The following is a 25,738-nucleotide window of genomic DNA, read 5'->3' as shown; positions in this document are numbered from 1 at the left end:
CATTCCAATCCCATTATAATGAGAAGAACATCCTTCTTTGGTGTCACTTCTATAAGGTGTTGTAAGCCTTCATAGAATTGCTCGATTTCAGTTTCTTCAGCACCAGTAATTGGTGCATAAACTTGGATTACTGTGATGTTAAAAGGTCTGCCTTGGATTCGTATCGAGATCATTCTATCATTTTTGAGATTGCATCCCAGTACAGCTTTCGCCACTCTTTTGTTGACTATGTAGGCCACTCCATTTCTTTTACGGGATTCTTGCCCACAGTAGTAGATATGATGGTCATCTGAGCTGAATTCCCATCCGTTTTAGTTCACTGATGCCCAGGATGTCAATATTTATTCTTGCCATCTCATTTTTGACCACATCCAACTTACCAAGGTTCATGGTTCTTACATTCCAAGTTCCTATGCAATATTTTTCTTTACAGCATTGGACTTTCCTTTCGCTTCTAGGCATATCCACAACTGAGCGACCTTTCGGCTTTGGCCCAGCCGCTTCATCAGCTCTGAATCTACTTGTACTTGTCCTCCGCTCTTCTGCAGTAGCATGTTGGATGCCTTCCGACCTGAGGGGCTCATCTTCCAGCGTCATAACTTTTATATGCCTGTTTTGTCCACGGAGTTTTCTTGGCAGGGATACTGGAGTGGTTTGCCGGTTCCTGCTCCAAGTGGATGACATTTGGTCAAAACTCTCCACTATGACCTGTCCATCTTGGGTGGCCCTACATGGCATACCTCATAGCTTCTCTGAGTTATTCAAGCCCCTTCGCCACAGCAAGGCAGTGATCCATGAAGGGGGTTGGCCATATTGGCTGAGTCTAAAGATGTTTTTTTAAGAAGTGGTTTAATGACCGCCTCTTTCAGCGGGTCTGGGAGGGCTCCCTCACAAAGGGAAGCATTACCACCCCGCAGAGCCCATCGCCCAGCCCTTCCCAGCTCGCTTTTATGCGCCAGGATGGGCAAGGATCAAGGAGACAGGTGGTCGATTTCACTTGTCCAAGCAGCCTGTCCTCATCCTCAGGGGTAACAGATTGAAATTGATCCCGTACAACTTGACTAGACAGCTCTGGTAGAGTCTACCTCTTTCTGAATCCGAGCGACTTTATCTGCAAAAAAACTTTGCAAAATATTGTAGGAGAGTTTGGGGTCCTTACTGGGCCCCAATGGCGAAGGTGGTTCCGTTACATTTTTTTTTTTTTAAAAAAGATATTTATTAAAGTTTTTAAAATATAACAACAGAAATAAAAAAATACAAAATACAATATAAAAATAATTAAAAAACAAACAATTTTCCATAACATATATTCCTTACGCTTATTTCCCCAGATCTCCTCATACCTCCCTTCTTTGTATTCCACTTCAATTTGTTAGTTCAGCAAATCCTTACCATTAAGCTTTAACCCATTTGTAAACTTTTTTTCTTTCGTATCTGCATTACAGCTGGAAACCCCTTAGTTTCTTTCCAACATTCTTCTAACATTCATCAATTTTACAATATTTCTGTAAATAGTCTTTAAATTTCTTCCAGTCTTCTTTCACCAACTCTTCTCCCTGGTCTCGGATTCTGCCAGTCATTTCTGCCAATTCCATGTAGTCAATCACCTTCATCTGCCATTCTTCCAGAGTGGGTAGCTCTTGTGTCTTCCAATACTTTGCAATGAGTATTCTTGCTGCTGTTGTAGCATACATGAAAAAAGTTCTGTCCCTCTTTGGCACCAATTGGCCGACAATGCCCAGGAGAAAGGCCTCTGGTTTCTTCAGGAAGGTATATTTAAATACCTTTTTCAGTTCATTATATATCATTTCCCAGAAAGCCTTAATCTTTGGGCACATCCACCAAAGGTGAAAGAATGTACCTTCAGTTTCTTTACATTTCCAACATTTATTATCGGGCAAATGATAGATTTTTGCAAGCTTGACTGGGGTCATGTACCACCTGTATATCATTTTCATAATATTCTCTCATAAGGCATTACATGCCGTAAACTTCATACCTGTGGTCCATAACTGTTCCCAGTCAGCAAACATAACTGTCAGGGGCTCAGGAACAGAGGCACAGGGGAGAGAGGAAATGGAGAGCGAAGGGGAAGAATCTGAGGGCAGCGTAGGGGAGTATGGTAGTGACCCGAGAGATTCCATGAGCTTCTCCAGCGAATCTGAAGATTCCCAGAAGGAGGCGCCGATGGTCAGGGCGAGGGGGGTCCCAGGGGGGACACACCAGAAACAAGGGGCCAGCGGGGACTCCCAAAGCAGCAGCTGGAAATCAGGACCAGCTTCCCCACCAGAGCGTAGTGGGGGGGAAGAGTCCCATGTGTCAGGGAGAGAAGATGAGTCAGGGCTGACCACGCCTCCATCGAAGAGTGGGGGAATGGAGGGGAGGTCGGGTCCAGCTAGCCTCCCCGAAGGGGGAAGCAGTGACAGGAGCTGTATAACGGTCAGGAGGAAGGTTGCCGGCTGGGCGCGCGTGCCAAGTTTGAATGTACAGGCGCGTGGGACAGCAGAAAACCCGGATTGGGAACCAGGTCCTAAAGCCCGCCGGAGGCAAGGAGAAGACTCAGGGGATTCAGCATCAGAAGAGTCTAGGAAGGGGGAGACCCCAGCTGACAGGCGGAGCCAGAGGAGGAAAGAGCAAAGGAAGAGGTGGAGCAAGGCTAGAGTCTTAAACTGGTGTCTGGGGGGAGGAGATTCAGACGGAGCTTCAGCGGTCTAGAGTTTCAGACGTAGAGCTGCATGCTGCAACTGTGAAAGCAAAACTGAACTTCAATAAAGACTTTTGTATATAAGAACGAACCGGCGTTGGTCCTTTGTGAGCTGGGACCTCGGGCGGCTCTGACAGTAAGCTCCGTCTCACAAAAAAAAAAACTTTTTGCGAGCTCACGAAGATAGTCAAAGATGACTACGGAGGAGAAGGTGACAGCACTGCAAGAAGCAGTCACGAGGCTTTACGCAGAAGTAGAAGGATCCAGAAAGAGGGAGGAAGAAGCAACAGCGCTCTGCCGGGATCTGCAAACCAGGTGGGAACGTTTGGGCAAAGAGGGGCTGCCAGGACCCAAGCCGGAGGGAGTTGGCCTCGGGAAGAGGGGGGGCAGCATCGTAGCCCACTTCGACGGGAACCTGGAGCAGTATCCTAATTTCAGAGCAGACATAGTTTTCGCGCTCAATTTGCTTCGGAAAGACTTTAGAGATGAGGAGGAGAAAGTAGGGTTCATAATAACTCATCTGCATGGGGAAGCTAAATTGTGGCTGCGCAATTTATGGCGCGAAAATGATCCCGCCCTCCAAGATTCAAAAGCATTTATCCAGGCTATGGACGATTGTTTTAAATCAACGGTGGATGTGGATGTGGCCAGGAGGGAAATGCACGGGCTGAAGCAGGGCAAAGCCACGGTGAGACAATATCACTCCCGCTTTTTTGCATTAGTAAATGTGCTGGGCTGGGAGAAGGACTCCACTGCCGTGAAGGATCTGTTCTGGGAGGGACTAAATGGGGCCGTGAAAGATGAGCTGGCGAGGGGGGAGAGACCTAACAGCACCACAGAGGTCGTCCAGAGAGCGCTGGCAATAGGGGTGCGCCTAGAAGAACGCCCTTGGAGCAGGGATGAGGGATGTATAGCACGCACACCAGTCAGAACAACCCCCTTCCCACCCAGAGAGACAGGGCACGTGCAATCCACGCCTCCACTGGGGGGGGGGGAGAAGAGCCGATGGAGAGAGGTGGTGCCAGGGCTCAGACAGCGACCAGAGCCCAAACACCAGGAGCAGTCAAGGCGAAGGCTCCTAGAGGGAGCAGGAAGTGTTACATCTGCGACAGTGCAAAGCACATGGCCAAAGAGTGTCCCCAGAGGATCCAGAAGCACACTGCAGCCTCAGCAACAGTAAGGGGAGCAGTTCAGCAGGGGGAACAGCTGCAGGGAAACGGCGAAGCCTGGTTGGAGGTAGAGGCACTGGGGCCCAGCCAGGCGAGTCAGTGAAGCAGTCCCCAGAGATTTTGCAGCCCACAGACCCCCTCCCACCCAAACCAGTGGTGCAACTCACCGCATCTCTCCAGCTGCCCAATGGACTCACCCTGGAGGTCCCTATTGCCATTGACTCTGGTAGTAATGCAGACTTTGTAGGAGTGGACTTCATCAAGCTACATCACATAGCGCTCCTACCAGCCACGATGCCCCTAAACGTCGTCACGGTCGATGGCAGAGAGCTACTGGGAGGACAGGTGGTGCAGCAAACACCGCCTATGGTACTGCAAATTGGAAATCACTGCGAAGTCATCAGCTTCAACGTCACTCAACTGTCGGACACGCCCATAGTGTTGGGCATGAGTTGGCTGGATAGGCACAGCCCGGCATTAGCATGGTACCAGCGGCAATTGACCTTCTGCTCCTCCTACTGCGCAGAACACTGCATCCGGACCAGCCAGGAAGAGGAGGGGCAAGAGGATGAACCACAGCTACACCTAGGCATGGTGCAAGCGGTGCCCAACAAGTACAAGGCGTTTTTGGAGGTCTTCTGCGAGAAGGAAGTGGACAAGCTGCCTCCCCACAGGCCCTACGACTGCGTGATTGACCTCCTGCCGGGGGCGACGCTGCCGACTGGAAAACTGTATTCCATGTCGGAAGACGAACTGCAAGAACTCAGGGCTTGAGAGCAGTACATGTGAAAAGGATCTAGGAGTCTTGGTTGACCACAAACTTGACATGAGCCAACAGTGTGACGCGGCAGCTAAAAAAGCCAATGCAATTCTGGGCTGCATCAATAGGAGTATAGCATCTAGGTCAAGGGAAGTAATAGTGCCACTGTATTCTGCTCTGGTCAGACCACACCTGGAGTACTGTGTCCAGTTCTGGGCACCACAATTCAAGAAGGACACTGACAAACTGGAACGTGTCCAGAGGAGGGCAACCAAAATGGTCAAAGGCCTGGAAACGATGCCTTATGAGGAACGGCTAAGGGAGCTGGGCATGTTTAGCCTGGAGAAGAGGAGGTTAAGGGGTGATATGATAGCCATGTTCAAATATAGAAAAGGATGTCACATAGAGGAGGGAGAAAGGTTGTTTTCTGCTGCTCCAGAGAAGTGGACACGGAGCAATGGATCCAAACTACAAGAAAGAAGATTCCACCTAAACATTAGGAAGAACTTCCTGACAGTAAGAGCTGTTCGACAGTGGAATTTGCTGCCAAGGAGTGTGGTGGAGTCTCCTACTTTGGAGGTCTTTAAGCAGAGGCTTGACAACCATATGTCAGGAGTGCTCTGATGGTGTTTCCTGCTTGGCAGGGGGTTGGACTCGATGGCCCTTGTGGTCTCTTCCAACTCTATGATTCTATGATTCTATGATTCTAGGGAGTTCATAGATCACAACTTGAAGCGGGGATTCATCCAAGAATCCAAAGCAGTGGGGGGCAGTCCCGTGTTTTTCGTGAAGAAGAAAGACACGCCCCAACGCAGGCTCGTAGTTGATTACAGAATCATCAATTCCAGGACAAAGCCCACAGCATTCCCCATGCCCAAGAACGACGACCTGCTCGCGACGGTGAGCAAGGGACGTATCTTCACCAAGTTGGATCTACGAGGGGCGTACAACCTTATACGCATGCGGGAGGGTGATCAGTGGAAGACGGCCATGTTTACGCCTTTAGGCACGTATGAATATCGAGTTATGCCGTTTGGTCTGCAAAATGGCTCCCATTGTTTCCAAGCCTTCATGCATCACGTGTTAGCGGGCCTCCTCTACAAGAAGTGCGTATGCTTCCTAGACGACATCCTGATCTTCTCGGAATCGCAGGAGGCTCACGAGGGGGACGTCAAGGACGTCCTGCACAGACTACGGGAGCACAGACTTTACGCCAAACTGGAGAAGTGCCAGTTCGACGTGACGGAGGTGGATTTCCTGGGCTACAAGCTGTCCGACAAGGGACTCGCCATGGACAGCACCAAGGTCCGCTCGGTGCTGGACTGGAAGAGCCCGCGCAATCAGAAGGAGGTCCAGAAGTTCGTCGGCTTCGCCAACTTTTATCGCAAGTTCATCAAGGGGTTCGCGAAGGAGACGGCGGCCATCACGGACACCCTCAGCTCCAAGAAGAAGAAGTTCACCTGGACGGACCAGGCGGAGCAGTCTTTTCGGAGACTCAAGCGTCTCTTCGCGTCTGAAGAACAGCTGCTACACGTAAACCCCAGCAAACCAATGAGGGTGGAAATGGACGCCTCGGACAGAGCGGTGGGGGCGGTCCTGTTGCAGCAAGATCCGCAAGGGAACTGAAGGCCCTGCGCATTCTACTCCAGGAAACTCAGCAAGTCGGAGCAGAACTACACCATCTGGGACAGGGAGTTGCTGGCCATCCATGCAGCCTTCAAGGCGTGGCGGCACTTCCTCATCGGAGCCAGACAAACTGTGCAGGTCCGCACGGACCGTAAGAACCTGGAGTACTGGCGCACGGCGCGGTTCCTGAACCAGAGACACATCCGCTGGGCGGAATTCTTTGCGGATTTCGACTTCCGGATAGAATACATCCCGGGAGACAACAACGTCATGGCGGATGCACTGTCCAGGAAACCGCAATATCTCGAGGAAGCGGCACCGGTGGCGGCCAAACACATTTTCGCACCGAAAGCGTGGGCATGCACTTCAGCCACCATGGACCTGGACGCGGTGCGTCGCGCGCTGCAGACGGATTCGTTCGCACGATCCAAGATGGAGGAGGTGCGAAGAGGCACAGCGAAGGACGACGAGTTCCAGATACGCGACGGACTGCTCACCCGCAAAGGGGCTCTCTACGTGCCGGGAGACGACCTCCGCGCGAAAGTCCTGCAGCAGTTACACGACGCGCCCAGCGCTGGGCACTTCGGCAAGGACAAGACGGCGGAATTAGTAGCAAGAGACTTTTGGTGGCCCCAGATGATGGGAGAAGTCGCGGATTACTAAGTCAATAGGGTCAATAATCCGCGACTTCTCCCCTCATCTGGGGCCACCAAAAGTCTCTGGCTACTAATTCCGCCGTCTTGTCCTTGCCGAAGTGCCCAGCGCTGGGTGCGTCGTGTAACTGCTGCAGGACTTAGTACTGACCCTACAAGAGCCAAACACTAGTACGAAAAGGGTGTTGGAGATAATTCAACAATTTGGTCAGGTAGCCGGATTCAAACTGAATAAACAAAAAACTAAAGTCTTAGAAAAAAACTTAACAGTCATGGAAAAGGAGAAATTTCAAGAAGAGACAGGTTTGACAGTGGTTAAGAAGGTGAAATACCTAGGGGTTTATTTGACATCTAAAAATTTGAACTTGTATAAGGACAACTATGAAAAATGTTGGTCAGAAATTAAAAAAGATCTAGAAATATGGTCAAATTTGAAATTGTCAATGTTAGGCCGAATTGCAGTTATCAAGATGAATGTATTGCCTAGAATGTTATTTTTGTTTCAAACCTTGCAGGTTCTTGACAAGATGGAATGTTTCAAGAGGTGGCAGAAAGACATTTCTAAATTTGTCTGGCAGGGCAAAAAGCCCAGAATTAAATTTAAAATACTGACAGATGCTAAAGAAAGAGGGGGATTTGCCCTGCCGGATTTAAAATTGTACTATGAAGCAGCAGCGTTTTGCTGGCTGAAAGAGTGGATGCTCCTCGAAAACACAGACATTTTGGACTTGGAAGGTTTTAATAATGCATTTGGTCGGCATGCATATTTATGGTATGATAAAATCAAGGTGCATAGGGCCTTTAAAAACCATATTGTCAGAAAAGCATTGTTTAATGTTTGGATAAGATATAAAGATTTGTTGGAAAACAAAACCCCTAGATGGTTGTCACCCTTGGAGGCTAAGGCATTGAAGAAACTCAATATGGAGGTCGGATGGCTAAAGTATTGGGAAATTTTGGAACAGGATGGAGATAAATTGAAATTACAAAGTCATGAGAAATTGAAACCTAAAGTACAAGACTGGCTTCAATATTACCAAATAATGGAGGTTTATAAACAGGACAGGAAAATTGGCTTCCAGGTGGAAAAATCAAAATTAGAGACTGAACTGTTAGAACCCAATACTAAGAATTTGTCAAGAATGTATAATTTGCTGCTGAAATGGAATACACAAGATGAAACAGTTAAATCAGCTATGATTAAGTGGGCACAAGATATTGGTCATAACATTATGTTCGCTGACTGGGAATGGTTGTGGAACACCGGTATTAAATTTACGGCATGTAATGCCTTAAAGGAAAACATTATGAAAATGATCTACAGGTGGTACATGACCCCAGTCAAGCTAGCAAAAATTTACCATTTGCCTGATAATAAGTGTTGGAAATGTAAAGAAACTGAAGGTACTTTCTATCACCTTTGGTGGACATGCCCGAAGATTAAGGCCTTCTGGGAAATGATATATAATGAAATGAAAAAGGTACTTAAATGTACTTTCCCTAAGAAACCAGAGGCCTTTCTCTTGGGCATTGTCGGCCAATTGGTCTTAAAGAAAGACAGAACTTTCTTTATGTATGCTACAACAGCAGCAAGAATACTCATCGCAAAGTATTGGAAGACACAAGACCTACCCACCCTGGAAGAATGGCAGATGAAAGTGATGGACTACATGACACTAGCCGAGATGACTGGCAGAATCCGCGATCAGGGAAAGGAGACGGCGGAAGAAGAATGGAAGAAATTTAAAATCTACCTTAAGGACTATTATAAACTTGATGAATGTTAGAATGTTGAGGTTTTGAGTAAGAAAGGGCTACAGCGATATAAGACTAGACTGAAGGAAAGATTAAGAGGACAGAGGATTGATAGAAACATTTAGAGTGGCTAAAAACTTTTGGACATTGGGATGCAGAAAGGGGAGGTATGGGGGAGTCTGAGAAATAATGAAAAAAAGGTTATGAAACTATACGTGTTTGTATGTCTTTTTATATGTTTGTATTGTTTTTAAAAAAATTGTAAAACCAAAAAAAAAAAATTAAAAAAAGAGAAGTCGCGGATTACGTCTCTAGGTGTGACACATGCCAAAGGGCCAAACCAGTGCACAGGAAGCCGGCGGGACTGCTGGAACCGCTACAGACGCCGCTCGAACCGTGGGAGAAAGTGGCCCTGGACTTTGTCACAGATCTGCCCAGCTCGCGAGGCAAAACAGCGGTACTCGTGGTCGTAGACCTGTTCACCAAGATGGCGCACTTCATTCCTTGCGCGAAGGTGGCCACAGCGGAACAGACCACCAAGCTGTTCATAGACCACGTGTTCAAAGTTCACGGCTTACCACGGTCCATCCTGTCCGACCGGGGTCGCCAATTCATCTCGAGCTTCTGGCAGAAGCTGCTGGGCATCCTGAACGTCAAGATCAACTTAGCGTCAGCACGACACCCGCAGACCAACGGACAAGCGGAGAGGGTCAACGCCATCATGCAGCAGTACCTGCGATGCTATGCGAATCAACAGCCCTCGACCTGGGTGGACTACCTACCGCTGGCCGAGTTTGCCTACAACAACACGAAGCACGGGTCTACAGGGGTGACACCGTTCTTCGCCAACAATGGGCGGCATCCCAGAACCTTCCCGGGGTTGGAGACAAAGGGGGAGGGGGAGCCACGGGGAGCAGAGCACTTGGCAGCAGAGTTACAGGAGGTCCACGAGCAACTCCGAAGGCACTTGGAACTGGCAAAACACGCCTACAAAATGCAGGCAGACAGGCACAGGAGAGCCGGGGAAGACATCCAGGTGGGGGACTGGGTCTGGTTAAAATTCATTTTGTTTGTTTTTGCCCAGTTCTCTAATCTGTCAAGGTCGTTTTGAAGTGTGAACACCCCAGAGGACAGGATCACACTTCAAAACGACCTTGACAGATTAGAGAACTGGGCAAAAACAAACAAAATGAATTTTAACAGGGAGAAATGTAAAGTATTGCACTTGGGCAAAAAAAATGAGAGGCACAAATACAAGATGGGTGACACCTGGCTTGAGAGCAGTACATGTGAAAAGGATCTAGGAGTCTTGGTTGACCACAAACTTGACATGAGCCAACAGTGTGACGCGGCAGCTAAAAAAGCCAATGCAATTCTGGGCTGCATCAATAGGAGTATAGCATCTAGATCAAGGGAAGTAATAGTGCCACTGTATTCTGCTCTGGTCAGACCACACCTGGAGTACTGTGTCCAGTTCTGGGCACCACAATTCAAGAAGGACACTGACAAACTGGAACGTGTCCAGAGGAGGGCAACCAAAATGGTCAAAGGCCTGGAAACGATGCCTTATGAGGAACGGCTAAGGGAGCTGGGCATGTTTAGCCTGGAGAAGAGGAGGTTAAGGGGTGATATGATAGCCATGTTCAAATATATAAAAGGATGTCACATAGAGGAGGGAGAAAGGTTGTTTTCTGCTGCTCCAGAGAAGCGGACACGGAGCAATGGATCCAAACTACAAGAAAGAAGATTCCACCTAAACATTAGGAAGAACTTCCTGACAGTAAGAGCTGTTCGACAGTGGAATTTGCTGCCAAGGAGTGTGGTGGAGTCTCCTACTTTGGAGGTCTTTAAGCAGAGGCTTGACAACCATATGTCAGGAGTGCTCTGATGGTGTTTCCTGCTTGGCAGGGGGTTGGACTCGATGGCCCTTGTGGTCTCTTCCAACTCTATGATTCTATGATTCTATGATTCTATGATTCTGGTTAGCGGCCCAGGCAGTGACGGCCAGAAAGTTAGCTAAGAAGAAGCTCAGACACAAGCAGCTAGGGCCTTACCAAGTCGAGGCACAAATCAATCCAGTGGCCTTCCGGTTGACACTCCCGGAGGGCTCCAGAATGCACCCGGTCTTTCATAGGTCAGTGCTCACCCCCTACAAGGCACCCCACAGGTTTCAGGCACCAGGGAACGCACCAGGCCCACTCAGAAAATCGGCAACAGGGGGGGAGTCACCGAGGGCGGCGCCACTCAATGAGGTCACGGAGATTTTAGACTCGAGATGGGGGGAAGAGGGGGTTGAATATCTCCTCGCCAGGGAAGGTACCCCGGCCAGCGCCAACAGGTGGGTACCGGACTATGCCCTGGAGGAGCACTACCTCAAAGACGAGTTCCATGCACTCTTCCCACACAGACCTATGCCGGTAGATTATTTCGACGACTGGCTTTTCACACCCACACTTTCAGCCAGCACGTTCCAGGGGTTCTCATCAGCTGAGGAAACGGCGCCAGAGACAAGCTCCCCAGAGGGATCACTCTCGGGGTTTGGCACAGACCGCTCTTATTGGTGGGACAATCAACCGGAGGTGGGGTGGAGCAGGGGACTGCTAAGGGGGCCCTTACACGCAGCATCACCCGAGGTAACAGGGGGAGGGGAGGACATGGACGTGTTGGGGGAGGATCCTGGGTTCGAGCACGAATGCAGAGAGATGGAAGCGGAGGAGATTGACGTCAACGAGCCCATTACGGGCTGGCCGGATCCAGCTGGCCGGCTGCACACCAGGGGGAAAGAACTGTATCCCGCACTCACCCCCACAGCACTGGAGCACCCGGAACCCGCACCCGAAGAGGGGGAGGGGGGAAGGGGGCTTCGAGGGGGGATGGATGTCAGGGGCTCAGGAGCAGAGGCACAGGGGAGAGAGGAAATGGAGAGCGAAGGGGAAGAATCTGAGGGCAGCGTAGGGGAGTATGGCAGTGACCCGAGAGATTCCATGAGCTTCTCCAGCAAATCAGAAGATTCCCAGAAGGAGGCGCCTATGGTCAGGGCGAGGGGGGTCCCAGGGGGGACACACCAGAAACAAGGGGCCAGCGGGGACTCCCAAAGCAGCAGCTGGAAATCAGGACCAGCTTCCCCACCAGAGCGTAGTGGGGGGGAAGAGTCCCATGGGGCAGGGCCAGCGTCTCCTCCAGCAGGGAGAGAAGATGAGTCAGGGCTGACCACACCTCCATCGGAGAGTGGGGGGACGGAGGGGAGGTCGGGTCCAGCTAGCCTCCCCGAAGGGGGAAGCAGTGACAGGAGCAGTATAACGGTCAGGAGGAAGGTTGCCGGCTGGGCGCGCGCGCCAAGTTCGAATGTACAGGCGCGTGGGACAGCAGAAAACCCGGATTGGGAACCAGGTCCTAAAGCCCGCCGGAGGCAGGGAGAAGACTCAGGGGATTCAGCGTCAGAAGAGTCTAGGAAGGGCGAGACCCCAGCTGTCAGGCGGAGCCAGAGGAGGAAAGAGCAAAGGAAGAGGTGGAGCAAGGCTAGAGTCTTAAACTGGTGTCTGGGGGGAGGAGATTCAGACGGAGCTTCAGCGGTCTAGAGTTTCAGACATAGAGCTGCACGCTGCGACTGTGAAAGCAAAACTGAACTTCAATAAAGACTTTTGTATATAAGAACGAACCGGCGTTGGTCCTTTGTGAGCTGGGACCTCGGGCAGCTCTGACAATAACATTATGTCCAACATCTTGTGCCCATTTAATCATAACAGATTTCACCCTTTCATCCTGAGTATTCCATTTCAACAGCAAGTTATACATTCTTGACAGATTCTTAGTTTTGGGTTCTAACAGTTCTGTTTCTTGTTTTGACTTTTCCACCTGGAAGCCGATTTTCTTGTCCAAATGATATGCCTCCATTATCTGATAATAATGAAACCAATCTCTCACTTTGTTTTTTAATTTTTTGATACTCTGCAATTTCAATTTGTCTCCTTCTTGTTCCAAAATTTCCCAATATGTCGGCCATTTGGCCTCCATATTGAGCCTTTTCTGAGCTTTTGCTTCCATTGGTGACAACCACCTTGGGGTTTTATTTTCCAATAAGTCTTTATATCTTACCCAGACATTAAACAATGCTTTCCTGACAATATGGTTTTTGAATGCTTTATGTGCTTTAACCTTATCATACCATAAGTATGCATGCCATCCAAATACATTGTTAAAACCTTCTTAGTCTAAAATGTCTGTGTTTTCAAGAAGTAGCCATTCTTTCAACCAGCAAAAGGCTGCTGATTCATAGTAAAGCTTAAGGTCTGGCCGGGCAAATCCACCCCTTTCCTTTGCATCTGTTAATATCTTGAATTTTATTCTGGGCTTCTTGCCCTGCCAGACAAATCTAGAGATATCTCTCTGCCACTTCTTGAAACAATCCATTTTGTCCACAATTTGCAGTGTTTGAAACAGAAACAACATTCTTGGCAATACATTCATCTTTATCACAGCAATACGGCCCAGCAGTGAAAGCTTCAAGTTTGACCAGATTTCTAAATCTTTTTTCACTTCGACCCAACATTTTTCATAGTTGTCTTTAAATAAATTCCCATTTTTGGCTGTCATGTTAATCCCCAAATATTTCACTTTCTTTACCAGAGTCAAGGTGGTTCCGTTACATTGTGAACCACCTGAGAGAGTCTCCTGCTGCTGTTTTCTGCAGATGCAATAGAGGCAGTGAAGAAGGTCCTCTTTGCTGTTGCTATCGCCACTTGGTAGGCTCGATGTTGAGCTCTAACCTGTGTCTAGTCCGATTCAGAATGAGTTTTCCACAGTGATAAGGAAGAATTTAAAAAATACTGGAAACCCTTTATGTTGTATTTACAGAAATACTGTAAAGAAATGGACTCACTAGCAGGGTTTGATTAAACCCTGTTTGATTAAACAAGTGAGAAAATAAGACCAAAGGTTAAGTAAGGATAACATGGAACGAAATTGAAATGTAAGATGTAATTATGAAAGAAATTTTGACATAAAACTGAAAAGAAATTAAGAGCATTAAGGTATATGAATATAAAAATAAGATAATAATTACGCAGAAGTAGTAAATATTTAAAGAACCAGAAGGTGAAGTTGAGGGAAGTCATGGTGGGGTGTCTTTTTCTTTTACAGTATATATATATATATATATTAAAATATTTTTTATTAACTGGCCAATCACATCAAATTAAATCATATCACATAAATTCCGAATTACAAAGCCGAATTTTAAATTTTGTTGGTGGGACCCATATTTCAAGATCCAAAGGGGGATTCTGATCATCTTCTTGCTGCTGCGTTAATGTCCCAATCAGTCCAAATCAGTCCAAACAAAGTTCATAGTTCTACCCCATCTTATCTTGCTGTTTCCACATCACATCTTGTTCATATATTTTCTCTTTTTTCTTTATGATCTCTTCTGATAGACTCCTTAAGCCGATAAACACCAATAGTAATAATAATCCTGTGTGAATTTTCCGTTCTTCCAATCCTCAAATCGAGATGGTATCCATATATCGTCTCCTTCATAGATAACATCACTCTTTCCATCATAGTCTCGTAAAACTGTCGCTCTTAAGTCCCACTGAGGAGTTTAACCCACAATATATAAACAGCTCTATTTCTCTCTTTCTCCTCCCAGACTCAAGACCTCCGACAGAACTTCCCAATATGGCGACGGCATTTTTAACTGCGCCATTCCCAAACTCTTACACATTCCACGCTCTTCTTAAAACGTGCTTTGGTTCGAAAGTTTATCTCCACACAGCCTTAAATCCACAGCTTAAGTCCTTAAAACGACATTTCTGACTCCTGAGGGGAGGGGATTCTTGTTTAATCACATAGGGAAAGAAGGAAGAGTTTTTCCCCCCTGCCCCATCAGTCATTTGCCGTACCTTGTCTTGGCGTATCTTCTCATGTTTTATTCTTATCTTGTTTTGTCAGAGATCTCTTCTGTTAGCAGTCTTTACTCCCCCTTCTTTCTTGAAATGTGTGCATTCCTTTCATCCAAATTGTTTCCTTTGAAGTTCTGCATCTAGTGGCGCGAATCAGGGACGGCGTTCAGGAGTGCCGAAATCCCACAGGAGGGCTTTGTGCCTAGTGCCCCCACCCCCACAAATTCGGGGGTGGTATAGGGCACAGCAGGCAAGGGCCGTCCCCCCCCCAATCCTGGGGGGGTTAAGGAGGCTAATTACCCCCATCATAGCCTCTAAATTACCTCGTGTGGGTCGGAGAGATGTTATTGTCAGCCATCTTCCAGTGCGCCCCCTAGTGGCCCCCTTTTTCTTTTACAGTATATGACAAATGTTACATTGTGTTGTTTGAGTGACTATAAAATTGTAAAAATCCAATAAAATTATTTTTGAAAAAAACACAGAGTGAGAATCTGCCACCGCCGTTCTAACCATCTCAAAGTGATTATTTCATCACCCTCAGCCCTGGAGAAAACCACGGGGCTGTCCGGGCTCCGTGCAATCGGAACTAGACAGTCGATAGCCCTGGTTAGCTCCGCATTCCAGCGGGCCACCAGGGAATCAGCTGAAAGGCCATCAACATGGGATAAAACTTCCCCTACCAGTCTCTGGAAACCATTTGGATCCATTAAGTGGCAGGGGCGGACCATCCAAATCGGTCCCACCTCCCTGCAGAGGGGAAGGGTCACAGAGAAGTCCAGTTGCACCAGGAAGTGATCCAGCCATGGCATTTCTTTAGTTTCACTTTTACTCAGTGTCACCCACATCCATAGAGGTGAACACCAGGTCTGAGGCATATCCACGACTATGAGTTGGGCCAAACTTATTCAGGGACAGCCCCATGGAGGTCATGCTTTCCATGAAGTCCCGAGCGGCCCCTTGTAAGGTCATGTTGGCATGGATGTTAAAACCCCCTAGAAAAACCAAACTAGATGTCTCCGGGAGAACATACGCAATGACCTGAAGCAGCTCAGCCAGGGGATCCTTGGTGCAGTGGGGAGGTCATTACACCAAAAGGAATCCTGTACTGCCCCTATTGCCCAACTTCCAGAGCATGCACTCAGAAAACTGGGTCTTCCCAATAGGATGTCTGGTGTAAAATGATGACTTCCTAAAAGTCACTGCAATCCCCCCTCCCTGCTCACATGACCTGGGTTGCTGTGCGTAAAAGAAACCTGGTGGACAAGCAGCAGCAAGAACAGACCCATCTGCTTCATCCAACCAAGTCTCTATTACACATGCAAGGTCAGTCCTAAAGTCACCGTCCAGTGGAGTTCCCTGAAGCAGCCAAGCCATGGTTCATCAACAGAGAAAACAGAGAAAACTGAGCAAACAGAGAGTCTCTGGATTGCTTCCCTGTGCCTCTCCACTTGACAAAGAATATGATCCTCACCTGCCCTGAGCCTCATCCAGCTGAGTGCCCACAACCTCCTTCCGGACCTAACATGATCTTCATCTGGTCCACTAGTGAGTTGGGCTGTGTTCCCTTGCCTGCTTTAGTTTCCTTGAGTGCACTTTCTGCTGTTTCCAGAGCCTGCCGTATCTGTGAATATGGGGGTACCTCTGGTTCTGGTGATGTGTCTCATCCCCTGGCTCCTGTGAATTGTCCACTAGCCACTCAACATCCTCTGAAGCCCCATGAGTACCTCCTAAGTCCCCAATCTCCCCTCTTCAGCTGTGCACCAAACATGGCTGCACCCCTCACTGGGATCCGCCTCCCTTTCCTTGGTGTCTTGCCAGCTCATTACACTGGCTTTCTCAGTTGAGCCCCTAAGATCAGCAGATAAGGCTTTGACCTTTATCTGGATCAAGACTTCTTGGAAGTGCACCAGCACTATAGAGCACCATTCCCAGGGAAGTTCTACTCCCTCTTTGAACACCAAGCATAAAATTGATTCCCTGCCCCCAGCAGCATATAGGAGAGGAGCCTGGTTTCCAAGTGGCTTGTCAGATGCTGGAAATAGTAAGTGATGGGACTTTAAAATTATTATGACTGAGGGTTCATACAGACTTCCTTTTGTGCCATGTTTCTAGGCAAAGGTCAGGGCTTTAAGGTGCCATGTCTGAGATTTCCTTGCAAAAACCTGTTCTTTACCGCTGAATCAGAGCAAATGGCAATCTGTAGAAAACCAAAATTGCTGTTTGTTCCAATTCAGCATTAAAGAGCAGGTTTCCACTCTGGATTTTTAAATGTCATGCAAACGTATCTTCTTTCTCCGACAATGTATAAATGGACATCCCAAGGGGAGGGTCTGCAAAATGTCTTGGGCGGGCCCTGCAGGGCTGTTTGGGTGAAAAGGTTGCTTTTCCTCCATGTCCTGTGGAGAAATTGTGCAAAGACCCAACATACAAGTTCCATCTCGCTGCCCCCCCCCCAGCCCTCCCATTGGGCACATACCTGCAGCTCTCTGACCTCTCTTGACCCTCTCAGTCTTTCAGCTCGTTCACCTTCCAGGACCTGACAGGCAACATCACTTTTCAAGCGTTCATCTGACAGCTCCGTCGTGAGGTCTATGATCTGAAGTGGGGGGAAGAAATGCAACAGGTCGCATGAGGCAGCTCTGAACTTGCTTCAATCAGGCAAGCGGGGGCGGGGGCGTTGTGCAGTCAAGGGCTCTCTCAAGCATTCCTGGTGTTCACAAGCACCCAAAATTTAAGCTGCTTTATTCTTGTTGTATTGCAGGAGATTGGACTGGATGACCCTTTTGGCCCCTTCCATCTCTACGATTCTATGATTCAGTGTCTTTCATTGCTCTCCATTCGACCCCAGCAGAATCCAGAATGAGCTAAGGCTGCAAATGTTCTTTTTCCAGACATAAAGAGTAAAGCCTCCCCAAGGCCAAACCCTTCACGCAAGTCCCACTCTCTCCCCAATGCATTTTCAAGGACCCCAAATGAAGCAATGACAATGAGGAAGCCCCACGTCTGGGTCTCCATTAGGCTCCAGATGCTGCTGACAATATCTAGGGACCCTGGGAACAAGTGAAAATACATTTCCCATGGTTCCCAACATCCCTAGAGCAAACTGGGGAAAGGCAGGTTAGCCCACAATGGCCTTTATGTAAATAAACAAATTAGCATCTATTTCTATAAGTTAGCTTGTGCAAATATTACACAAATTTCTGTGGTGTGTGTGAGTGAGAGGGAGGGAGGGAGGGAGTGTCATGGGACAGAGGGAGATATGCCTAAGTGAACACCTTAAGTGAACCTGTCTGGATGGGTTGAGGTGGAGTGAACTAGGAGAAATCCCTTCTGCAAAATAAATAAATACAGTGGAAAAACGTTATTCAAAAGCATAGACTTCTGCATAATAAATACAGAGCCAGTTGTAACTTCACTTCAGGGTTGCTGCCATCAGGTGGGGTGCGTACTCTTTAGAGCACCACCCCGCTTCCTGGTGAGAACTCATTCTCTCCCAAGTTTCTGGACAGACTTGGAAGGCGGTGGGGTATGAGATTCACTGCTTTGCACTTTGATATTATGGCCAGCCAATTTATTGGAGCTTTCTTGTCCCCCTGTGACATTTGGGGAGCATGGGGTTCTCTCTGAAAAGTGTTGCAGCCACTGCTGACTATTTGCCCTCCCTTTCTGTGATCCCCATAAGAGTTATCAGTGAGAATGGTTAAGAGCGTCTCCGCTCCTCCACCTGCAGCTGCTGGGTGACCTTGGGCCAGTCACACTTCTTTGAAGTCTCTCAGCCCCACTCAACTCACAGAGTGTTTGTTGTGGGGGAGGAAGGGAAAGGAGAATGTTAGCTGCTTTGAGACTCCTTGTTGTTGTTTAGTCGTTTAGTTGTAAAAGTCCTTTACCTTTACCTTTACAAATCTTTTCAAGCAATTTTCTCTGATATAACGTGTCAGAGCTGCTTGAAGATCCTAGCTCACAGAGGATCACGCTAGCCAGCGATCATTAAGTAAAAGTCTTTATTGAATTACAGTTTCCATTCTCACGCTGCTGCGCGCAAACTCTACGTCTAGTAGCTAGATCGGCGAAGCTCCGTCTGAGTCTCCGCCCCGTGTGCACCAACTTAATATCCTAGCCTTGCTCCACCTTTTCCGCCTGACTGTCCTCCTCTGGGTCCCTCTACCCCCCGGGGCTTCTTCCTTCCGGGATTCTTCTGACGCTGACCCGGACCCTCCTGCCTCCTTGCGCCGGGCTTTAGGACCTGGTTCCCTTTCGGGGCTGCTTACTGCGCCGCCTTCCTCTGCATTTGAACTTGGCGCGCGCGCCCAACCTTCCACTTTCCTCTTAACCGTTTCTTCGCTCCCCGATGGAGGTGTGGCCACTCCTGACTCATGCCCTCCCTCCTGTGGTGAGCTGCCAGCGCTTCCCTCCTGGCTCCCTTCCTCTTCCCTGCTTCCTGGCGGTGACGCTGGTCCCGATTTCCAGCTGCTCCCCCCTGAGTCCCCTCTGGCTCTATCTTCCTGGGGTGCCCCCCTTGCCCTGGCCACTGGTGCTCCTTTCTGTGAATCCTCTGATTCACTAGAAAGACTAGGAGATCTCGGGTCGTCGTCATCACTCATCTTTTCTTCTGCCTCCTCCCCTTCGCTCTCTGTTTCCTCCCTTGCCCGTGCCTCTGCTCCTAAACCCCTGACATCCATCCCCCCCTCGAAGCCCCCCATTCCCCCCTCCCCTCCTTCCGGTGCTGGAGCTGGGGGCTGCTGTTGCAAAGGGACGAACGTCGGATATCGGTCGCTTCCCGTGGCGGGCCTCCATCTGAACTCTCCCGGGTCTTCCTCCCTGCTCTCGTCGACGACGGTCACCTCCGCTTCCATCTCTGTGCCGCCGTGCTCGAAACCAGGGTCGTCCCCGAAAATGTCCATGTCCGTCTCTCCCTCACTTCCTCCTGGCGGCGTTGCTCGTCCTGAGCATTCCAGCCACTTTCTGCGGAACTGCTCCTCTGGCCTATCGTCCCACCAATACGAGGGTTCTGAGGCGGATCCCGAGGGTGACCCCTCCGGGGAACGGACGTCTCGTGTCGGTTCCTCGTCCGAGTCGAACCCCCGGAACGTGCTGGCCGAAAGCGTGGGCGTGAAAAGCCAGTAGTCGAAAAAGTCTGCTGGCATAGGTCTATGTGGGAAGAGGGCATGAAACTCGTCTTTGAGCAGAGGTTCGTCTAAGGCGTAGCCCGGCACCCAGCTGTTCGCACTGGCCGGGGTGCCCTCCTTGGCGAGAAAGTATTCTACCCCCTCTTCCCCCCATCTGGAGTCCAAAATCTCCGTGACTTCGTTGATGCGCTCCTTCTGTGCCACTCCCGCGTGCCCTGTTCTGTCTCTGGCCGGACTCGGCGCCGTTCCGGGTTCCTGGAACCTGTGCGGTGCCTTGTAGGGAGTGAGCACCGATCTGTGGAATACCGGATGCATTCTGGAACCCTCCGGAAGTGCCAGTCTGAAAGCTACCGGGTTGACCTGCTCTTCGACTTGGTAGGGCCCCAGTTGTTTATGCCCTAGTTTCTTCTTGGCCAACGACCTGGCCGGCACTGCGTGGGCTGCTAACCAAACCCAGTCTCCCACGTGGAGCTCTTCTCCAACCCTTCTGTGCTTGTCTGCTTGTACCTTGTATGCGTGCTTGGCCAGCTCCAGGTGGCGCCTCAGCTGATCGTGGACTTCCTGCAGCTCCGACGCGAACGCATCTGCTGTCTGCGGCTCCCCCTCCCCCATTCTTTCCAGTCCCGGGAAGGTTCTGGGGTGCCTCCCGTTGTTGGCGAAGAACGGCGTGACCCCCGTGGACACGTGCTTCGTGTTGTTGTAGGCGAACTCGGCAAGCGGCAGGTAATCCACCCACGTCGCAGGCTGTTGATTTGCATAACATCTCAGGTACTGCTGCATGATGGCATTGACCCGCTCCGCTTGCCCGTTGGTCTGCGGGTGTCTCGCCGACGCCAGGTTGATCTTGACGTTCAGGAAGCCCATCAGCTTCTGCCAGAAATTCGAGATGAACTGCCGCCCCCGGTCGGACAGAATAGACCGTGGCAGACCGTGAACCTTGAACACGTGGTCTATGAACAGTTTGGCGGTTTGCTCCGCCGTGGCCACCTTAGCACACGGAATGAAATGGGCCATCTTGGAAAACAGGTCCACCACCACCAGCACTGCCGTCTTGCCCCTTGAGCTGGGCAGATCCGTGACAAAGTCCAGGGCCACCCTTTCCCAAGGTTCGACCAGAGTTTGCAGCGGTTCCAACAGTCCGGCCGGCGGTTTGTGCACTGGTTTGGCCCTCTGGCAGGTGTCACACCTCGCCACGTAGTCTGCGACCTCCCCTCTCATTCCAGGCCACCAGAAATCCCTGGCTACTAATTCCACCGTCTTCTCCTTGCCAAAGTGCCCGGCCGTGGGCGCGTCGTGCAGCTGCTGCAGCACCTTGGCTCGAAGTTCGTCTCCCGGCACGTAGATGGCCCCTTTACGGATGAGCAATCCATCTCTTAGCTGGAAACCGTCGGCCGCTGCCTTGCCCCTTTGCACCTCTGCCATCTTTGCTTGTGCGAAGGAGTCCCCCTGCAACGCTCGTCGCACCGCCTCTAGGTCCACGGTCGCCGCGGCGCACGCCCACACTGTCGGTGCGAAGATGTGCATGGCTGCCGCTGGCGTTGCGTCCTCCAGATACTGTGGCTTACGGGAGAGAGCGTCTGCCATGATGTTGGTGTCCCCCGGGACATACTCTATTCGGAAGTCGAAGTTCGCAAAGAACTCAGCCCAACGTATCTGCCTCTGGTTCAGGAACTGTGCCGTGCGCCAGTGCTCTAGATTCTTGTGGTCCGTGCAAACCTGCACCGTGTGCTTGGCGCCGATCAGAAAGTGCCTCCACGCCTTGAACGCTGCGTGAATGGCCAGCAACTCCCTGTCCCAGATGGTGTAGTTCTGCTCGGACTTGCTGAGCTTCCTGGAGTAAAACGCTCCCGGTCGCCACACCCCCTGCGGGTCTTTCTGCAGCAGGACCGCCCCCACGGCTCTGTCCGAAGCGTCTGTCTCCACCCTCATCGGCTTGCTGGGGTTGACATGAAGCAGCTGCTCTTCCGACGCGAAGAGACGCTTGAGTGCCTGAAAGGACTGCTCCGCCTGCTCTGTCCAACTGAACTTCTTTTTCTTGGAGCTAAGCGTGTCAGTGATGGCCGCCGTCTGCATCGCGAAGCCCTTGATAAACTTGCGATAGAAGTTCGCAAAGCCGACAAACCGTTGGACCTCCTTCCGGTTGCGCGGGCTCTTCCAATCCAACACCGCTCGAACCTTGGCGCTGTCCATGGCGAGCCCCTTGTCAGACAGCTTGTAGCCCAGAAAATCCACCTCCGGCACGTCAAATTGGCACTTCTCCAGCTTGGCGTAGAGCCTATGTTGCTTTAGCCTGCTCAGCACTTCCTTGATGTGTTTGTCATGCTCCTGCTGCGACTCCGAAAAGATCAGGATGTCATCTAAGAAACAGACGCACGTCTTGTAGAGAAGTCCCGCCAACACGTGATGCATAAATGCTTGAAAAACGTGGGAGCCATTTTGCAATCCAAAAGGCATAACTCTATATTCGTAGGTCCCCAGTGGCGTGAACATGGCTGTCTTCCACTCATCACCCTCCCGCATGCGAATGAGGTTGTACGCCCCCCGCAGGTCCAACTTGGTGAACACTCTGCCCTTCCGTACCTTTGCGAGGAGGTCGTCAATTCGGGGCATGGGGAAGTCCGATGGCCTAGTCACACTGTTCAAAATCCTGTAATCCACTACGAGTCTCTTTTGGGGCGTGTCCCGCTTCTTAACAAAGAATACGGGACTGCCCCCCACTGCCTTGGACTCCCGGATGAAGCCGCGCTGCAAATTATGATCAATGAACTCCTTGAGTTCTTGCAGTTCGTCCTCTGACATGGAATACAGTCTCCCTTTAGGCAGCGCCGCCCCCGGCAGCAGGTCAATTTTGCAGTCATATGGTCTGTGAGGGGGTAGCCTGTCTGCCTCCTTCTCGCAGAAAACTTCCAAAAATTCAGCGTACTTGTGGGGAATCGCTTGCAGCGTGCCTAGCAGCAGCTGTGACTCCTCTTCCTCTCCTTCCTGCCTGGGCACGATGCAGTGTTCAGCACAAAAGGAAGAGCCGAAGGTCAGCTGCCTCTGGTACCAAGCCATCGTTGGGCTGTGCTTGTCCAGCCAACTCATGCCCAATACAACGGGCGTGTCAGATAGTTGAGTGACGTTGAAGCTGATGATTTCTCTGTGATTCCCAAGTCGCATCACCATTGGTGGCGTCTGCTTCACCACTTGCCCCCCGAGCAGCTCCCTGCCATCCACCGTGACAACCTGCAGGGGCAGTGTGGCCGGCAGCAACTGCACAGCGTGCCTGTCGACAAAGTCCTGCCCTATAAAGTCCGCATTGCTGCCTGAGTCAATGGTGATTGGCACGTCTATGGTGATTCCATTGGGCAGCTGGAGAGATGCTGTGAGCCTCACTACTGGTTTGGGCGGGAGGGGGTTCACGGGCTGTAAAATCTCTGGGGACTGCGTCACTAACATGTCTGGCTGGGCCCCAGTGCCTCTTCCTCCAGCCAGACTGCGTCGTTTCCCTGCTGTGGTCCTCCTTGCTGCGTTGCTGCAGTCACCATTGCTGAGGCTGCAGTGAGCTTGTGGGGCCTCTGGGGACACTCTTTTGCCATATGCCCTGGTTCCTCACAGACGTAACACTTCCTGTTCCCTCTAGGAGGCTTCGCTTTCACTGCTGCCGGTGCTAGGGCTCTGGTTGCTGACTGTGCCCTTGCACCTCCAACCTCCATAGGTTCGGCTCCTCCTCCTGGCGGAGGCGTGGATTGCGCCCGCGCTGCTTCTCTGGGAAGGAAGGAGGGGCCCCCGGCTGGTTCGCGCCCTCCACGCCCTTCGTCCTTGCTCCACGGACGTCCTTCCAGCCTCACCCCCACTGCCAGTGCCCTCTGAACGACCTCCTGGGTGGTTCGGGGTCTCTCCCCCCTCGCGATCTCATCTTTAATCGAGTTGTGCAGCCCCTCCCAAAAGAGGTCTCTTACAGGAGCCGAATCTCTGTCCCATTCCAGGGCACTGACCAAGGCGAAAAAGCGGGCATGATACTGCCTGACGCTGGCCCTCCCTTGTCTCAGCCCATGCACCTCCTTCCGTGCAAGATCCACGTCAATACTTGATAAAAAGCACCCATCCATCGCTTTAATAAAGGCATCCGCATTCTGGAGCGCCGGATCATTATCTCTCCATAAATTGCGTAGCCATGCTTTCGCATCCCCATGCAGATGGGACATGATGAACCCCACTCTCTCTTGTTCATCTCTAAAGTCTTTATGCAGCAGTTGCAGTGCGCACAGCACGTCGGCTCTAAAGTTGGGATACTGTTGCAGGTTCCCATCGAAGTGAGAGACTAGCCCGCCTGTCCGTCTCGCCAACCCAATTCCCTCCTGCCGGGGTGTCTGCTTTGTCAGCACGTCTAACCTGACCTGGAGATCCCTGCAGGCGGCAGCTGCCTCCTCCTCTCTCTTCCTGGATGCGAGAACCTCGGCGTTCAGTTGTGCCACTGCTTTTCTGAGGTCCTCTATCTGCTGCTCAGCCGTCATGTCGTCTGCCGTTCGTGAGCTCGCTAGTAGGCACCTGTTTCTCTCCCCTCCTCGAGGCTGTAGATGCCCACAATGGAGAGACGGAGCTTACTGTCAGAGCTGCTTGAAGATCCTAGCTCACAGAGGATCACGCTAGCCAGCGATCATTAAGTAAAAGTCTTTATTGAATTACAGTTTCCATTCTCACGCTGCTGCGCGCAAACTCTACGTCTAGTAGCTAGATCGGCGAAGCTCCGTCTGAGTCTCCGCCCCGTGTGCACCAACTTAATATCCTAGCCTTGCTCCACCTTTTCCGCCTGACTGTCCTCCTCTGGGTCCCTCTACCCCCCGGGGCTTCTTCCTTCCGGGATTCTTCTGACGCTGACCCGGACCCTCCTGCCTCCTTGCGCCGGGCTTTAGGACCTGGTTCCCTTTCGGGGCTGCTTACTGCGCCGCCTTCCTCTGCATTTGAACTTGGCGCGCGCGCCCAACCTTCCACTTTCCTCTTAACCGTTTCTTCGCTCCCCGATGGAGGTGTGGCCACTCCTGACTCATGCCCTCCCTCCTGTGGTGAGCTGCCAGCGCTTCCCTCCTGGCTCCCTTCCTCTTCCCTGCTTCCTGGCGGTGACGCTGGTCCCGATTTCCAGCTGCTCCCCCCTGAGTCCCCTCTGGCTCTATCTTCCTGGGGTGCCCCCCTTGCCCTGGCCACTGGTGCTCCTTTCTGTGAATCCTCTGATTCACTAGAAAGACTAGGAGATCTCGGGTCGTCGTCATCACTCATCTTTTCTTCTGCCTCCTCCCCTTCGCTCTCTGTTTCCTCCCTTGCCCGTGCCTCTGCTCCTAAACCCCTGACATAACGTATTTTTAAAGTTTATGATTACTTTTATACTCCACCTTCCCTTGAAGCAGCTCAAGGCGGCACACACAATTCTCCCTCTCCCTATTTTATCCTCTGCCCCGAGGTCACCCAGTGAGCTTCATGACTGAGCAGGGGCTGTTTGAACCCTGTTTTTCCAAGTCCAAGTCCAGCACTCTAATCATTCCGCTGAGATTTTTAGTATTACTTTCATTAATATATGCATTTAGTATTTTGACAGAGAGCTGTGCTTGGTATGCATATTGTTTCAGGAGCGTAAATTTAGGAAGGTTTACATTTTAATGGAAGCCAAACCAAATATCTTCACCATCCCTAGGGAGTGATTACATTAGAAATGTTCAATCCAAGTCGGTTTTCTTTTCTGCCCCATCATAGTTGCTTTTGGGATTCTAGCTGCTCCCTTCTCTAGCACACCTTCATGGGGACACAGCGTATGGGGCACAGGAAAGACCATAACTCAGCTGCAGAGCATGTCTTCAGCAAGTCCCTGGTTCAGTCCCTGGTATCCAGGGGGGCATAGCATGGGGGCTGCTAGGGTGAGCGCCCCAGGCCCATGGGGGGGAGTGCTGCTCATGCCACCCTCCCCAAGCCAGCCCTGTGCCACTTTATGATCAGATCCCAGCCTCCCAAACGGCTTAGGGAGGGAGGTGTGAGAAGGATGCAACAGCCTTGCACCCTTCAATCCCAGCCTGA

At 50.6% G+C, this 25,738-nt stretch overlaps 1 protein-coding gene across 3 annotated transcripts in view; it reads right to left on the bottom strand.

The window, feature by feature from the left end:
- MYO18B (myosin XVIIIB) overlaps window positions 1–25,738 on the bottom strand; it is a 385,232-nt gene that overhangs the window by 197,750 nt on the left and 161,744 nt on the right. For all 3 annotated transcript variants that reach the window (XR_014002918.1, XM_081174521.1, XM_081174522.1), the window contains one exon: window positions 17,044–17,163. Coding sequence is in view for 2 of the 3 variants with exons in the window: in XM_081174521.1 (XP_081030647.1) it covers window positions 17,044–17,163 (120 nt within the window). In the remaining variant the exon portion in view is untranslated. The remainder of the gene's footprint in view (window positions 1–17,043; window positions 17,164–25,738) is intronic.

Source organism: Podarcis bocagei (genome assembly GCF_964188305.1).
Source record: "Podarcis bocagei genome assembly, chromosome: 16".
NCBI classification, from domain to species: domain Eukaryota; kingdom Metazoa; phylum Chordata; class Lepidosauria; order Squamata; family Lacertidae; genus Podarcis; species Podarcis bocagei.
Note: the sequence above shows the minus strand (reverse complement) of the source record. Positions and strands in the feature narration are given on the sequence as shown.